The sequence below is a fragment of the Haliotis rufescens genome, unplaced genomic scaffold, assembly GCF_023055435.1.
Source record: "Haliotis rufescens isolate VD_foot unplaced genomic scaffold, xgHalRufe1.0.p SCAF_24, whole genome shotgun sequence".
Classification (NCBI taxonomy): Eukaryota; Metazoa; Mollusca; class Gastropoda; order Lepetellida; family Haliotidae; genus Haliotis; species Haliotis rufescens.
Window position 1 is genome coordinate 2249095 of NW_025963935.1, and position 17971 is coordinate 2267065.

A 17971-nucleotide genomic window follows, 5' to 3' on the forward strand; every position below is an offset into this window, starting at 1 on the left:
AACTGTATCCAGTTTCTTCATAAACTTTTTAACCTGTGTTTTGTATATGGAATAATGCCTGGGACGAATGATGGGACGAAATAATTAATCCCATCCCAAAATTATCAATTGCTGACAAGTACGACCCGATATCATACAGAGGGATATCACTCACGAATTCAAGCTATAAACTGTATTGTTTTGTTTTAAATGCCCGATTGTATAAGTGCACTTCAAATTGTTATCAACGTTAACTGTGTGACCACACTAATCAGGACGTCCCTCCATGCATGTACATGGTGTGTTTTTACCCAAGTACATATAACATACATCAACTCCTAAGTAAATTAAAAGCTAATTAGTGCCATATAACAATATAATAGTTTTCGCAGAAATCCGCGTGTGTCCGAATTCGCGACTTATTTACAACTTATACACAATTATTCGCCCACTGATCTGAGTCCTACATATAAGAAAGGCTCCCACAAATAATCTTCATTCCCGACTAGAAAAAGAAACCCCAATATCCATTTATCAAAGTGTCTTTAACAACAGTTGACGGATAATGTGATATCATCGACCAAGTACATAGCGTGATTGGGTTATGTTCAAGATGTTGATCCTTCACTCCAGTACTGAGGTGATGGAATTGAGAGAAACAAGATGCAGCTAAACACAGTACACTTCTCTGCATGAGACACATACCTTGTTCACAGACAGCTTTTCCAGATCCAGTCTCCGAACATCGGGTAGGTGGATTGCAGACCTGAGATGAACAGGGTTGAACCGGGACCTTCAGGCAGCAATAGAAAGAACCTTGTGAGACTCTATGTATATGTCTTAGTTCTTAGTGTAGGGGTCCATATATATGAGAGGGTTTTTTATCACTGTATCTTGTGCTTTCTGTCATTACACAATAAATCGGTCAATTCTCCAGAATAATATTGGGAAAGCATTGACAGTATTAGGGCTGTGACCATGAAATCAATAGAAAGGAAATATTTGTAAAATACTAATTCATGTTTCAATCAAGCTTGCATATTTATCTATCTCTGCGGTAAATAATAGGAAGAAATATATCCTTTTTAGAGGTCATAGGCACATATAAAGGACATAAACAATAATAAGAGGAAGAAAAGCACATTTGTGCTAATTATTGAAGTATTTGATAAGCATTTATTGGTTCAACAACAATGACGATTTTGATAAGCGTAAATGTGGCTACATTTATAAGTACAAAATACTTATAACAGTGTAACAGCTTTTTTTTGAAGAACTGACATTCCAACTGTGTGCTATATATCGGGGATGCACATTGTCTCGAATTCAAATATGCAGGAAACACAAGTAGGAAAGGTTTTTGTATTCAATGCATCAAGATTGACATTTTTTACGAGGATCATATTCTTAATAAACTTGGAAAGCATCTAAATTATCTGTTCCTAATGCATGTCACATGTCTTTCACAACAATCCCTTGATTCATACATTGTTACATGAAGCATTGCTGATTTCAAGCCTGCAAACGTTGGTAAAACATATTCAAAAGGCACCTTCCACACATCTCCAAATCCACTAATATCGACAAATGTTTAATGTGTGATGCCCATGTGTTCTGCGACTGTCATCAATTCTTTTCATAAACATATAAAATAACCTGTCATATGCAAACCTTGCACCAGTATTTTATACATACCAGATGCTATTCAACATGTAATCCATATCTGCCACATTCAACCAAATGATGCTGCAAACGAACATCTGAAGCGAATTTAGAAAAATGGCATCGACTGATTCCACCGAGAAACGAACAGTGTATCTCCATATTTCGGACCGATAAAGTAAAAGTGGTTATACTTTAGTATCAAACAATAAAAACACTATATCAACTGTCATGTTAACAAATTTAAATTGCATTTATGTAACAGTAGAAGTATTTTGGTAAATATACACTCCTCGAAAAAAGAAAGGTAGATTTTTAGTAAATGTATTGTACCTAATTAAGTCGATATATTTAATTTTTTATCACAGATACAAGTGTGAAATTTTGGAGTTCCATAGTCACATGTTGTCATTGCACAAAGGCATTGTAACTGTTGATTGTCATGTCACATAAGGCCACAAGGTAGCGCTGAACTCAGTGTCTTGTGTGACCGCCCCGAGCAGCAATCACGGATCTGCATCTCCTTGGCAACTGTTCTTGGCTGAGACTTTGGTAGGACTTCCAACCCAAAATTATTTTTCAAAGCCTTGCACAGGTCCCCCTGTTCTATAAATGTCTATCTTAGCCATATTAACCTGAAGATTCCATACTTTACAAATGTTATGCATTCATTCCCCTTTGTCTAATCACAGCATCATCAATTAAACACAGTCAAAGTCATCAGCAAATAACAATAATAATAATTAAAACAATCTACTGACCTACAGAAATTCCTCTGAGGCCACTATTTTCTAACACTGAGAAGAATAACAGACAGGGCATACACCCTTGTCATACACCACGTAAAGAATAAGTTCACTGAGATGGAGTATTTAGGTGTTCTAACAGCGCTAGGTATGAAATCGACTGTATATGCCCGTCTTTTCAATCGAAAACCATAGCAACTTCCTATTAACATTGTCAAATGTCTTTCGCAAATACAATCTGCATCTGCAGAAAGGGAATTATTGGAAGTTGGCACGTGAAGTTCTGTTTTTGATGTCCCTGTGTCCCCTGTCCTCATGAAGACACACAAATTCCAAAGCTGTGTCACGCGATTTTCTGTCCTCCTGAAGACGATTACATTTGAAAGCGGTGTCACGTGATTTTCTGTAATACTTGTCCCTGTCTCCCGTGTCCTCATGACGACGGTCATTTCCCTATGTTTGTTACGTGATGTTCTGATGTTTTTGTCACTGTCTCATGTGTCCTAAGGGGGCACGGGTGGCCAAGTAGTCTAAGGCGCCGCGATTCGCTGTGCAGAGTTGCGTCCCTTGGGCACGCCAGAAACCTATGATTGTGGGGGCGAACCGGGATTCGAACCCACAATCATAGGTTTCTAGGTTTGTCTCTAGGTTTATCAGCACCATACCCATGCTCGTGAGTTTCACCGAAGTGGTAAACGTCTGAGACCTGCATCAATTCGGGCTTTTGTACCACATTTAGCTGACATGCCGCAATATAACTGGAATACTGTTAAAAGCACGGAATTATACGACACATATTCCCTTTGCTGCACACGTGTTCTTTATTTCTTCTCTTCATATCTCTCACATACTGATGTGGTGGAGCGTCATGAACACATCACACCACACATCCGCCGTATTGCCTTATACACAGAACCCATGCTTGCCGTGAAGGTCCGGGGTAGAATAGGTCTCCAGCAACAAATGCTTGCCGTAAATGGCGACTTTGCTTGTCGTAGGTGGTGACTAACGGGATCGGGTGGTCAGGTTCGCTGATTTGATTGAAGCATGTCATCGATCCAAATTGCGTGGATCGATGCTCATAATATCAGTCACTGGATTGTCTGGTGCAGACTCGATTATTTACAGACCGCCGTCATATAGCTGGAATATTGCGGCGTAAAACAACAAACCAACCAACCAAATCAACTACACAGTTTACGAATAGTTTATTATGGTACTGACTTTCACTGAAGCAAAAGGTACTTTATTTGAAGGATTGAGCAACATTCAATGTGGTACCTGTAATTCAAGGTAAGATCAGCACACACCACAATAAATATAACTTACATTTGGGTGATTCTTTGAATGAACTGTCAATCCGCTCGTCTTCTCAATCTTCTTTGAGTCATAACTTGGACAGCTTAACGTTTCATTAACGTATTCAAAATTCGAACTGAAGCAATTTTCAGCACATCTTACTTGGCACAACTTGATGCCAATGTTCCTGATGGTGAAAGACCTGTACGTCATTTGCTCTGTCATCTGAAAACCACATTTCTCTGAGCAGCATGCAGAAATTCCAAACAAGATGAAAACAGTTGCTGTTAATGCCAGCTGCAAACCGCAACAGTTACTTGAACACAGCGGCAGCATCTTGTTCACAGAGGAGGAAACAGACAGAGATGTGCTAGACGACTACCGGCACCAAATTCCCAAGGCTGCCACCTAGCAAACGATGACTACAAGACACGACTGTTGGAAGAGTATCACCTAACAATTTCACGTCCCCCGTCTTGAAGGGTAGGATGAGATCAATATTACGTACATGTTTAAAACATGACTCACAATAGACATGTGGATAACGTTCATTGGTTCACATTGCTGACGTAGAATAATTGTTGGTTTGCCATAAATGTCTACCGCTGCCAGTGAGTGGGATGTACTGCATTATTAAGTTTTACCTACTTATGTGTGATCAATGTCTACTACTACGAGTTAGTGAGTGAGTGGGATGTATGCTGCGTGTGAGTGAGTAGGCTTGTTCACTGCGTGTAGCATGGCTCGCACCCCTATATAAAACTTTACATACTTATGTGGAATAATGTTATGGGTCAGTGTAATTTATTTGTGAAACAATGATTGTAACTGTGTTGCAAGTTGTCTCTGTTGAGATTCAGTAGAAATATATTGCATTATGTTTGAACAATGATTAGTTCTCAGAAATGTAGTACTATTAAATGTAAGCAGTGGTGAGGAAGGAATTATATTTAGATGCTCGAATTATCCGGAAAAGCACGGATTGATGTCAACCATTCTAGAAACATGTGGAATAATCTGTGATGTTCTGGTGACACTGGACTTGTCTAGCACTGTGATGGAAACAAGTTAGTGGAGCGAGCGCGTACTCGTATCATCTCTCTCATTTCATCTGACATTTCCATCAAGACCAGCTTTTCACCATTGAGTTCAGCCTAGGACGATCTCGGAAGCTTGACTACTGTTACAGCGAGGTGATTTCTACATTGTCATTGTCATTTCACATTTTATACTGCCATTGAATATTGTACCACCACTCTTTTGTGTTCTGACCGCCTCCGTGGTCTAGTGGTAGAGCGTCCGCCCGGAGAGCGGAATGTCCGGGGTTTGATCCCCGGCCGCGTCATACGGAAAGACGTTAAAAGAAGGACTGGTCGGCTCGGAGTCAGTATACTGTGTCTGAGTGGGGTATTCATGTTAAACTGCAGCATGGTATCTCAGTGGGCTAGCACTATAAATTGGATCAGTCCGGACAAGTACAAACAACCACACAAACACACACACTTACATGAACGTCGGTATATAAGTGCAATAATCTTGGACGCGACGTTAAACCCCGATTCACCTCACCTCACCTATTGTGTACTGCTATTAAATATTGTACCACCACCCTATTGTGTACTGCGATTGAATATTGTACCACCACTCTATTGTGTACTGCCATTGAATGTTGTACAACCATCCTATTGTGTAATGCCATTGAATGTTGTACCACCACTCTATTGTGTACTGCCATTGAATGTTGTACAACCACTCTATTGTGTACTACCATTGAATATTGTACATCCATTCTATTGTGTACTGCCATTGAATGTTGTACAACCACTCTAAATTGTACTGCCATTGAATATTGTACAACCCCTCTATTGTGTACTGCCATTGAATATTGTACAACCCCTCTATTGTGTACTGCCATTGAATATTGTACAACCCCTCTATTGTGTACTGCCACTGAATATTGTATAACAACTCTATTGTGTACTGCCATTGAATATTGTACAACCCCTCTATTGTGTACTGCCACTGAATATTGTATAACAACTCTATTGTGTACTGCCATTGAACATTGTACAACCCCTCTATTGTGTACTGCCTCTGAATATTGTACCACCACTCTATAGTGTACTGCCATTGAACATTGTACCACCACTATATTGTGTACTGCCATGAAATATTGCACCACCACTCTATTGTGTACTGCCATTGAATATCGTACAACCACTCCATTGTGTACTGACATTGGATATTGTACCATTACTCTATTGTGTACTGCCATTGAATATTGTGCCACCACTCTCTTTAGTACTTCCATTGAATATTGTACCACCACTCTTTGTTGTACTGTCATTGAATATTGTACCACCTCTCTATTGTGTACTGCCATGAAATATTGCACCACCACTCTATTGTGTAATGCCATTGAATATTGTACCACCACTCTATTGTGTACTGCCATTGGATATTGTATAACAACTCTAATGTTTACTGCCATTGAATATTGTACCATCACTCTATTGTGTACTGCCATTGGATATTGTACCACCACTCTATTGTGTACTGCCATTGGACATTGTACCACCACTCTATTGTGTACTGCCATTAAATATTGTACCACCACTCTATTGTGTACTGCCATTGAACATTGTACAACCACTCTATTGTGTACTGCCATTGAATATTGTACCACCACTCTATTTTGTACTGCCATTGAATATTGTACAACAACTCTATTGTGTACAGCCATTGAACATTGTACCACCACACTATTGTGTACTGCCATTGAACATTGTGCCATCACTCTATTGTGTACTGCCATTGAATATTGTACAACCACTCTAATGTATACTGCCGTTGTAAGTGCTATGCAGTAAATTGTATTGATTTGTATACCTAGTTAATTTTGTATTACACTTGTTTATTGTATATCATTGGTTGTTTGATTGTACTTCATACTAACTTCTTTTACGTACAGATTTATGGGTTAACATATTGTTTCAATTTGGGAATCGGCACCTAACCACTGCGTGTGAGTGAGTAGGATTGTACACTACGTGTAGCATGGCAAGGGACACCCCTATATTAAGCTCTTCATACTTGCGTGTGGTACATATAACAGAAGCTGGTAGATAACTGGACAACAGAAAACTTGCATGTGAATTAACAGTTACATGTGATCAAACAGGAATATGTCTCTGATGGCCACTGGAAGTTGGAACAGTGAAACATTTATGTGTATCGACTAGTAAAAACAAAACATGGTAAAGATATTAAGATAAGAAAACCCATTGAAAAATACATTGAGTAGAAGTGGCAAGGGATTAGCTGTGTACTGGACCATGTTATTGTTTAAAGCTGTAATTGTGGCAGACAAACAGAGTTAAAGTTTATACAAGTTCAACGTTAGGTACAGCAGCTATATTATATATAGGTTAAAATATATACAATGTACACAGCCAGAGACTAGAATATACAGTCTGAAACAATACCTTTCTTCACGTGAAAGATAAACATATCTGTTTAAAATATGCTCATATATAATTCACCAAATCTATAACGCCCTAGAATTATGGTTCAATCAATATTACATTATTATTTTATATGGGCCACGTCGACTGACGTTTCACTTGACATTATTTCTGTACATTAGTGAAACAGGAATATTTCGAAAACAAGCTAAATATTCAAGATAAGAAAATTAAATGTAGAATGTAGGCTGATGAACGATGATAATGCTTGAATTAACGTCCCTATCTGTGCTATTCAAACTATGCTATTCGAACCTTGTTATCGGCTACTGGCGCGTGTATGAATAGACCTTATAGACATAGGGTACATCAAAATATATTTTCTTTTGGTACAATATCACTTGTGTGCATGCAAAGGAAACAGGGGACAAACTAACTTAGGTATTAATAATACCCCGTAATTGTATTACCTGCAAATAAATAGACATCATGTCAATATGATATAAAATCTTTATAAATAATTATGTATCTGACAGTGGCCTTGCAAACATGATTTGGTAAACAACATTTCTAATTACCGTGTATTCATATCTATACCAGGGATTGTTGACAGTAAGTTTACTTGCAGGTAGCCAAGTAGCGAGCAGTGGATACCTTTAGGTCGCCAATCATTGATTTGAATTGGTCGCTGATAAGAGGGCTGCAATAGTTTTTCAATCGATAACTACGATTTTTTTTTTTCAAAATGAAAAATGTTTTATCATTAAGGGACTAGTGAGTGAGTGAGCAATTAACATCATATCGGCAATGCTTCAGCCATATCGTGACGGGATATATAATATATATATATGTATAGAAAAAGCACAGTAAAGTTCTAACTCTCAGGCACAATACAGTTATAATAATGTAAGTGGAGTAAGATTAAACACAGTTTATATATATACTCAATATTGTAGTAAATGTTTGGAATCAAGTCACAAAAACGCAACTGCTACAGGAAAGCATGCATTCCAGGCAAAAGTTGACTTTTAAGCAAGGCCAAGAATGGGTTTTAAAAACATGTGCGTCCACGGGATTCGATATGCATTGTTTAGCATCGTGCTGACAACAACCTGTCAGAAAAACAACAAAATTACGTAGCTGGAACAATGAAACGAGTACATATCTTCTCCCTGATGAACATGGCTTGCCACAATGAAACATTAAATGACATACCACTTAATGTTGCTCAAGTGATTTATTTAATCCTGATGTGGACACGTCCCTCCGAGTATATTGTTGGTGTGAAGAATCTCAGTTCTACTACAGGGACATGTTAGGTTACAGTTTGTTGAAGCATCTCACTTCCTGGTCGACGCTTGTAGTTTATGCGATAGTGTAACAAGGAATTCAAGTGGAAGACGCTTAAGCCAGGAGGTATATAACGCCACACATTCGTGTCAATGATAATGTCCTGAAAAATAGCGCTACCGTTATTATAATTTAGCTTAGATGGAATTTGTTATCAAATAAACTAGGCGGCAAAAGAAAGTATAGGTTGGCAATTTGTAATTTTTCTAAAAACAGCGATAACTTGTCGAAAATGGGTATTTGGGATATGACTGCCCAGGAACAGGTACCAAAACACACCTCACCCGAACGCGCCATCTTTGACGGCGCTCGTGCGGTGACCAAAATATGGTGAAACAGGTTTCCCGCCTATGACATAAACTGCACGTGCATGTTAGCTGTGTAAATGCGTTCGTCTGCAGGGTATAACCACACGTGTTGAAAGCACACAAAAGAAATGCCACGACTGTCACAGGAGCAGAGAGAGATAGCCATCGGTATGGCCGAAATGGGGGCAACACAGGTCCAAATTGCCAGAAGGTTTGGTTGTAAACCATTGACAGTAGCCAGGCTGATTCAACGGTACAGGCAGACAGGGAGGACACAGGACAGGCCTAGAACCGGACGACCCAGAGTGACAACACCACTGGAAGACGGTCAGATACGTCTCATTCACCTGCGAAACAGATTCGTAACGGCGACGGCGACGGCAGCAACAGCGTTGGGACATCCTGTAAGCCAACGTACAGTACTACGACGACTTCGTGCTGCTTGAATCCGATCCGAGGAATGGTACTGACTGCTCAACATCGATGCCTGAGACTGAAATGGCCGAGGCAGGTTCGACGCTGGCAAGTGAGAAATTGGCGTCGAGTGCTGTTTACTGATGAAAGTCGGTTTAACTTGTTTCGTATTGACGACAGAGAACGAATTTATCGACGCAGAGGGGAACGTTTGGCTCCGGCGTGTATTCCAGAGGTCAATCCATTTGGTGGGGAGTTGTCATTGTGTGGGGCGGTTTTTGTGGAGATCAGAAAACTGATTTGGTGATTACACAGGGAAACCTGAACGCTGTGCAGTACAGAGACCAAGTGTATCAGCCAGTTGTGCTTCCGTTCTTACAAAACCAACACCAGAGGACATTGTTTCAACAAGTCAATGCCAGGCCCAAAACTGCAGAACTTACTCGGAACTTTCTAAACCAGCAGAACGTTGACGTTTTGCCCTGGCCTGCCCACTCACCCGATATGAATCCTACTGAACATTTGTGGGACCATCTTCACAGACAGATGGGAGCACACCATCAGCCTCCCGTCAACAGACAAGAATTGCAGCAGGCCCTGAGAGACGAGTGGCAACGGATTCCAGTCCACGTCATTAGAAGACTGACGTCATCGATGAGGCGGCGTGACACAGCATGCATTGAGGCAGCTGTTGTCATACACGCTATTGAATGCAACTGCGTCGACAGGGAACTTGCAGTGTGTCCCAGCTAACAATTTCACGTTGTTGGGGATGTTACGTCCATATGACGTTATTCTGTGGACTCATTTACGTCATGGCCTAACGTTGTGTTACGTCATATTCACGTCGTCACAACGTTGTGATGACGTTGTATTTTAAGTTCTTGGAACGTTGTATTTTTACGTTGAGGGAACGTTGTATTTGACGTTGTGGTAATGTTGTATTTAACGTAGTGGCAATGTTATAATAATGCGTCCCTTGAACGTTATTCTTTGTACTACCATGGACGTTGTCACAACGACGTGAAATAACGTTGTGTTATAAGGATGAAATACGTTGTGACCATTCCCCACTAAAATGTTGTAAAAACAACCCAAAACATGTTCCAGAAATGTTTTAGAATATGCTTTAGTCACGCGAATGTGTATGATTCGAGATACCCTTTACCAATGTTTTAAAACCAGGGCGTCAAATAGCCCAGTTAGATCGTGTTTTGCTGACAATGTTCAAAATGTAAAAACACCACAAATGACTATAACAAAGTCAGACACCATTTCCCTTTAGGCTTGTACTGCAGGAAACAAAATAAGAATGACAGACATGGTAAGGGGTTGACCATTTGATATTCTTCGGAGGGTCGGGGCCTGGAATTTTATCCAAAAAAATATATTGTCACCGAAATTTCTTGACAAAAATAATCCCCACCCCCTTGAATAATAAATGGTCGGTCTCTAATCAAGTCTATATAGTATACGTCAACTTACAGTCATGCGACGTCACCATTCAACAAAGAACTCCAAGACACATTTGTGTTGTTATTTTAATATTTTTAGACTATTGAAAATTTATACACGTTTTGAAATTATTGAATGCCAGAATCTTCTTTCTTGGGTATTCACTTCCACCTCCTTGAAATACAAACAGCTTAATAAATCTCGAGCAGGTATCTGAAAGATACTACATGTATGTGACGAGAAACATTCATTTGGAGATAAGGCTTTATGCAAGTGTCTGATAGAAACAAATTTTAACATTCATTCAGAGACATCAAGAATCAGTTTGAATACAAAACGTTGTACGAGCATAGATTTATATAGATAGACCTACATTCTTAGCATTCATTTAAAGCAACAGACAAAACATCAATTACCATGGATATAGACAATGGAATGTAACTGTGAACAATTGTACTTAGTTAACATAATTCACAGCCCAGGGTTTATTTATGTGTTCCTCAATGATTCAACATTCTTGATTTTATCTCCTGGAATGGTCGTGTTACGTTTTCCCTCTTGCTGCAACGAAAACATATACAAAAAGTTAAAACTAGAAGTATATCCAATAAGCATACATTTAGATCTAAAGTCTATCCCAAAAGATAACATATATTGTATAATTGTCTAAAACTTAGGAAAAACTGTAAATCTAAAGTACCAATGTATTACGTCCGATCGGAAATATTTCAGGCTACAGATATAAGTAACAAAATCATGAGTACCATCATAATAAAAACACCTAATGTAATATGGTTTCGAGAAACACCGGTCTGACAAACCGGTCAGGCAAACCAGTGATTGTTATATTGAGCCACATCTCAAAACCTCTTTAAAAGTACAATGACACACAATCATGTAAGTACAAACATGGTTTGTTCGGGACTTTTTCTAAACTGGAATCCAAACGGAAGCAGATAGATTAAACAGGCATTGTAGCTAATTACGACTCCCTTCTTCATCGCAGCGCTGTTTATATAGATCAAGCTAGAGTACAATTTCGTAGCGAGCACTGGACCTTACCCGTTCAGTTTTCGATCACCATTTTATTCTCTCTCATTGTCAAAAAGTTTCAGAGAACCAAGTATCATATGAAATGTATTTGTTACTACGTTTATTGAACATAATACAGTTCAATATCGTTAAATATAATTCTGTAGTAAGGTAGCCTACATGGCAACATATGGAGATCGAAAACCGAACGAATATGGTTGCTATCAATTTCATTGTATTTTTCATTGGTGCACACAGGCTACACTTATCTCACCTTAATAATCAACAAACGATGACCACCTCACTGACAATATATGGTGATACTTAACTTTTGACTATCGACTAGCTTATCATCACCAGCGAGGACAATACCACAAACACCCCGTTATAGCGGCCGACGAGAGACTCGTTTTACTTTTGCTCGTTTTGATTAGAAGGGAGTCGGGCATGGATCTGGTTATCGGAATATGATGAATTGATTCTTTTTTGGAAATATTAAAACTAAACATGATAAGCGTCTTGCTACAATAAAACTTTATAGACAACACCAACAACCAGATAGTCCACATTTAGGCTACTTCAGCCAGTGCTAATTAGGCCTTTTCGGAAACACTAAGTATGTTTCTATCTCTTCCCGAAAATAATTATTTTCATAAATCATTGAGCGCTTTAGACTAAGAACTCACGGAAATGAAAAAAAAAACTGTTTTTGTCATCTCAGATTTTAAATAAATGCAGTTAATATCCAAAATATATCAATATTCAAACAACTCAATCAGTACTAATTGGGCCTTGGCACAAACACAGCATATCAAAGGTTTTTATGTCTTAAAAAGTGTGTAAAAATATGAACAAAACAGACTATTGTGAAACTGAGTATAACCAGGTGTTAGTAGATCAAGGTGAATGTCCATGACCTATGACACCTTGACGACAGGTGAAACGGGGGGGGGGGGGGGGGGGTTGAAACCCACGTGCATGTGATTTGTCAGTGGTAAGTGATTTGTGAGTGGCATTGTAGGATAGTAAATCATCGTCAAAATATCAAAAGTAACATATTCCCTTCTTAAACAGCAACTTACATGTCATGATTATTATGTACATAAACATAGCTGTTATTTTTATTGTTGTTTTGATAACTTGTTTCCAGGCTAATTTGCATAATGCCTAAAGCCTGTTTCTGCCATGTCAATTTGGACTTTTTTATTTTTGAATGTTTAAAGTGCCTACAAATTACCTCCTGTAAAGTACATTTTGTATTGAGCACTGAGATAAAACTAGCAAATCCAGACTAGTACTTTTCCAGTTGTTTTGTTTTTTCGTATTTACATCTACGTAATGCTTTGTGTCGATTATTAAATCCAGCAAAACATTTTTTTTTCATTATCATGATTACTTTAGGGCTATAACTAGCAGCCTACAGAGAGTGGATCTGAAAATACTTCCAGTGTTTTGATTCCCTCTCTTCGCTGTATAAGAGCAATCTACTCAACCTTTCCCATGGCCTGAATGAGCCACATTGTTTCACAAAAATCAAAGTCAGAAGATTAGTACATGTAAACATTAAACAGTAATGATTTCAGAAATAACACGGAAGAAATGGCGATAACTGTCAGTGGTCAGTAGGCGATGCAAACGTTAGGCCTATGTACAGACCTATACGCTTACGATCGAAACCCGAACATAATATGACGGCCACAAAACGCCACCAGACAGAATTCTGGTCAAACATATACTGCTTGTCCGTGGTAATTACCCTTGGTATCCATAAAATAATAATATGGAAAAAAGTCTTGGGCCTCCTTCACCTCTTTATACATCATGTTCTGTGTATCAAATATTAATATCAACACTGACGCTCAGTGAAAGTGACCGGCAAGCTGCATTCTAAACCCCTCCACTTCTGAATAATACGATACATTTAAATAATTTGACTATCTTCGGGTACAGAAACATATCAACAAGCGGAGACTACTTTTGAAAAATTAACTTACCTCATCCGAAATCACAGATCATTTGTCCAGTTCCAGTTGCTGCACAATCAATTAAATTAGTTGTAATATGTCCAGAGTGAGCTTGAACTAAGATGGCTGATGACAACAAATCTTCCGCGACAATGTGACGTCATTCTGACGTCACTTCACGAGGCAAGAAGGGGTGCGATGCAAAGCGCCAATCGCTTGTAAGCGATGTACAGCGATTCGCCTTACAACAGTGCGCTAACTTTCAGCCGCTTGCAAGCGAATCAATCGCTGACTGAGGTCGCTTCGTTCTCACACCAAAATGGCGGCTTACTTTGACAGCGGAACAAGGAATTCTTGACTGGATCAACGAGAAATTGAACAAAGGTAGCTAACACACCATCATCCTCAGTCTGCTCCACATCTTCAAAGTAGTCATAAATTTCATTAGCTCGTCATCGAGCCTCTTCTATTACGTTCTTCATTACGCGGATGGTCAGGCTCGCTGACTTGGTTGATGCATGTCATCGTATCCCAATTACGTGGATAGATGTCCATGATGTCAATCACTGGATTCTCTGATTTTGATAAAGCAGTTCTGTTTCTTTATGACTATCGAGAAGCAAACTGTATAACGTTTCACCGACGTTTCCGAAACGTAGTTACAAAACGTTGTGTGATGTCAAATGCACAACGTTTTCACAACGTTAATGTGCAACTTTGTCATTACGTTGTGAAATGACGTTGCACGTTGACGTTATAATAACGTTGAGACGACGTAATATCACGACGTTACCGATCCACAACCTTTCCACAACGTTGTGACAAGGTCGTGTGTTAGCTGGGGTCTGACAAATATTTGGTGACATTTCAGACAACTTTGGAAAATGAAATTTCTTACCCCACCATTGTTTACCTTGAGCTTACATTACCTGTGATTGCACAATTTCATTCTAACTGTGGTTGATCAATCAGTTGTTACCCCTCCCTAGATTATGTTATAATTCACAACAAAACCTCTTCTTGTTACTTTTTTATCGATCATGCAACTCGACCTCTACTTTCTGTTGCCGCCCAGTTTATGAAGAAACAACAAAGTATCGGTTTTGAAACATTTACTGATATCAATACGAATGTCATTGACCCACTTTTACAAATATTGTAACGTCATAGAACAAACCAGATGACGTCAATATTAAACGTGAAGTCACAATCCCTACCCAAAGACGCGACCTAACAATGGGCGAATTGCGGCACCTTAGACGACCGGGCCATCCGTGCCCCCAAAAAACGAAAGAAAAGAGAGATCAATGTCTATTGAAGGAAATGCATCTCTTGTTAGATAATCACCACGTAAATGGAGTGAGTGAGTGAGTGAGTGGGGGACGGAGGGGGGGAGGCCGTGAGTGCGTGAGGGAGGGAAAGAGGGAGGGAGGGGGGAGGGAAGGAAGGAGGGAGGGAGGGCGCAGGTATTCGCGGCTAATATCTGCATGGACTTGAACGTGTAGAAAAAAAACACCAGTAGTACACCTGTCTCAATGGAAAGATATGTGTTGAACATTTGGGGCAGTACTAGTTTCCTAAAATGTACGTCGTCCTTCTCTTGTGATGATGGCATATAGAGAACTACACAGATCAACACAAAACGACTTAACACGGTGTTATTCATGACGACCTCGAATTAATTTGTTCAAAGATGTTATCTTTGTAGTATGTTAATATACACTTCAGTCTGTGTGTTTACATGTTTGTTTAGATGATGTTCACCACATACCAGCTGTGCAAATCCTCCCATTGTTTGGGAAGGAACATGTTCCTTGTCTGGTGTTGGTGATGAGCATTCTAGCTGCAACTGATGACCTGGGCTTCAGTCGTGGCATATTTGCGAGAAGGGGGCAGGTCAACTCGGCCCGTGTCACGACCACCTCGTTGTAAGGCCGTATTGGTGTATGAGTTGATTTGGAGTTGTCCCTTCGTGTCTTTTGACAGAGACACGAGAACGTATTTTCTAGGCCTTTTAAGTTTGTAATAATCCTTTCACAAGTGACATAACCGCCTCCGTTGTCTAGTGGTAGAGCGTCCGCCCGGAGAGCGGAAGGTCCGGGGTTCGATCCCCGGCCGCGTCATACGAAAAGACGTTAAAAGATGGTACTTGTTGTTACCCTGTCTGGCGCTCGGCATTAAGTGGCTAAAACAAGGACTGGTCGGCACGGAGTCAGTATACTGTGTCTGAGTGGGGTATTCATGTTGAACTGCGGCATGGTATCTCAGTGAGCTAGCACTATAAATCGGCATCAGTCCGGACTAGTACAAGCAGCCACACAAACACATACACGTACATGCACGTCGCTATATAAGTGCAATAATCGTGGACGCGACGTTAAACCCAATTTCACCTCACCTCACCTCACAAGTGACATAACATCTCATGACCTCAAAATTGGTTCTTCATCATCGTTTATTCATCTGATTATTTTAAGGTGTCACAACGATGTCAAACATGTATAAAGGATCTTTGAGGTAATAGATCAAACTTCCTTTTTCAATCTCAAGTAAACATCACCAACATGCATCATGCGGCACGGCTATAGCCTTTATTATGGACGCAACCCTCATTTGACCTTTTAACATTCTGAGATTAAGTCAATGGGCATGTTTCAGTCTCGTCCTTTTTATTTCGACCTTTGCATTATATGTTAAATTTATCGTATATTTATTCACAACCGAATACAAGTGGTTATAGTCCCAGAACACGTTCATCTTCAATAGTGAGTGAGTAGCAATATTAGAAATATTCCTGCAATATCATGGGGGGGGGGGGGGCACAAGAAATGGGCTTTACACATTGGGCCCATGTCGGGAATCGAACCTGGCCCTTCGGCTTGACGAGCGAACGCTTTAACCTCTAAGCTACCTGACCGCTTCCATCTTCAATAGACGATGGCGGATGAATGGTATTTAAAGGTTCCATCTCTTGCTCTGATATACCTCCACGACGTTCATGTCTTGTCATGCAGGGAATACTGACATCGCATTTATATAATGTCCACATGAACAGCGCCATTGCAGCAAACAACGCAAGTGGCAGGAAAAAGGACACGCCAAGTGTAAAGAAAATCCCTCCTTCAATTGGAAATGGAGACGGTAGCGTACAGATCGACGATATGTTTCTTGCCACCTCTGTTGTATTGTCGGACAAGCTCTGAAAGAGACAAAAAGAAGATGAGGCGATATGAATGAATGCGGCCATAATAGTGAGTGAGTGAGTTGGGTTTAACGCCGCTTTTAACAATATTCTAGTTATATCACGGCGTATCAGCTTAAAGTGGGAGGAAAGCCAAAAGTGATGCAGGTCTCAGACGTTTACCACTTCGGTGAAACCCACGAGCACGGTATGATGCTGACAAACCTAGAAACATAATCGGGGCGAACCGGGATTCGAACCCACAATCATAGGTTTCTGGCGTGCCCAAGGGATGCAACTCTGCACAGCTAATCGCGGCGCCTTAGACGACTGGGCCACCCGTGCTCCCGGAAAGAGACAAAGAGACGATGAGGCGATATGATTGAACGCGGCCATAATAGTAAGTGAGTGAGTTGGGTTTAACACCGCTTTAAACAGTATTCCAGTTATATCATGGCGTATCAGCTTAAAGTGGGAGGAAAGCCCAAAGTGATGCAGGTCTCAGACGTTTACCACTTCGATGAAACCAACGAGCACGGTATGATGCTGACAAAACTAGAAACATAATCGGGGTGAACCGGGATTCGAACCCATCCTGTGCATGAACAGAGGGGATGATTATAGAAGGAAGGTAGACTCACCTCAGTTGTACCAGTGACGTTGGTAACGTTTAACTCCTGTGTTAACGCGTAACCAGAGAAACACAAAACGCTCATCACAGAACACTGTACAACCTCTGTGATAGTCATGGTCCAGAAATAATTGTCTAAATGAGTTTATACAAAATGAGAAATGAATACAGTTGGTGCGAGTTGGGAATGAGGCTACACAGGTTGTTTTGCTAGGAAGGTTTACACGTAGACTGAATACGGTTGTAAAGCGCAACGTGTGAATGAGGAAAGCGAAACACGCGTAGTGTTATCCGCACAAACCATTCAAAGGCTGTTATGACAATCACGTGTTAACGTCTCCAAACTAAATGTGATATGCTTCAGTTTATTTCCCACTCAATAGGCGTCACATTCACTATTCGATACGGTATTGTAAGCAAATTCCTGCTCTTGATAATACCAGGTGTTCCCCGTGTCAACAATGCCAGCATTCCAATATGCCGTAA

At 40.1% G+C, this 17971-nt stretch overlaps 2 protein-coding genes across 13 annotated transcripts in view; one reads left to right on the forward strand and one right to left on the reverse strand.

The window, feature by feature from the left end:
* The window catches only part of LOC124127574 (ankyrin repeat domain-containing protein 50-like), a 436330-nt gene that overhangs the window by 127481 nt on the left and 290878 nt on the right, over window positions 1-17971 (forward strand). The gene's annotated exons all lie outside the window — the stretch shown is intronic.
* LOC125383563 lies at window positions 16522-17764 on the reverse strand. Its single transcript, XM_048401977.1, has 2 exons — window positions 17496-17764; window positions 16522-16872 (listed from the first exon to the last, which is right to left on the reverse strand). The coding sequence occupies exons 1-2, from the start codon at window positions 17601-17603 to the stop codon at window positions 16576-16578; spliced, it is 405 nt and encodes a 134-aa protein (XP_048257934.1). The 5' UTR covers window positions 17604-17764; the 3' UTR covers window positions 16522-16575.

What these genes read in the sequence shown, in the direction of transcription:
- LOC125383563 (XM_048401977.1), bottom strand. Translation starts at nt 17,603, where the DNA reads ATGACTATCACAGAGGTTGTACAGTGTTCTGTGATGAGCGTTTTGTGT. An exon ending in ACGTCACTGGTACAACTGAG is followed by an intron (nt 16,873 to 17,495) that starts GTGAGTCTACCT and finishes TGTCTCTTTCAG; the next exon opens with AGCTTGTCCGACAATACAAC.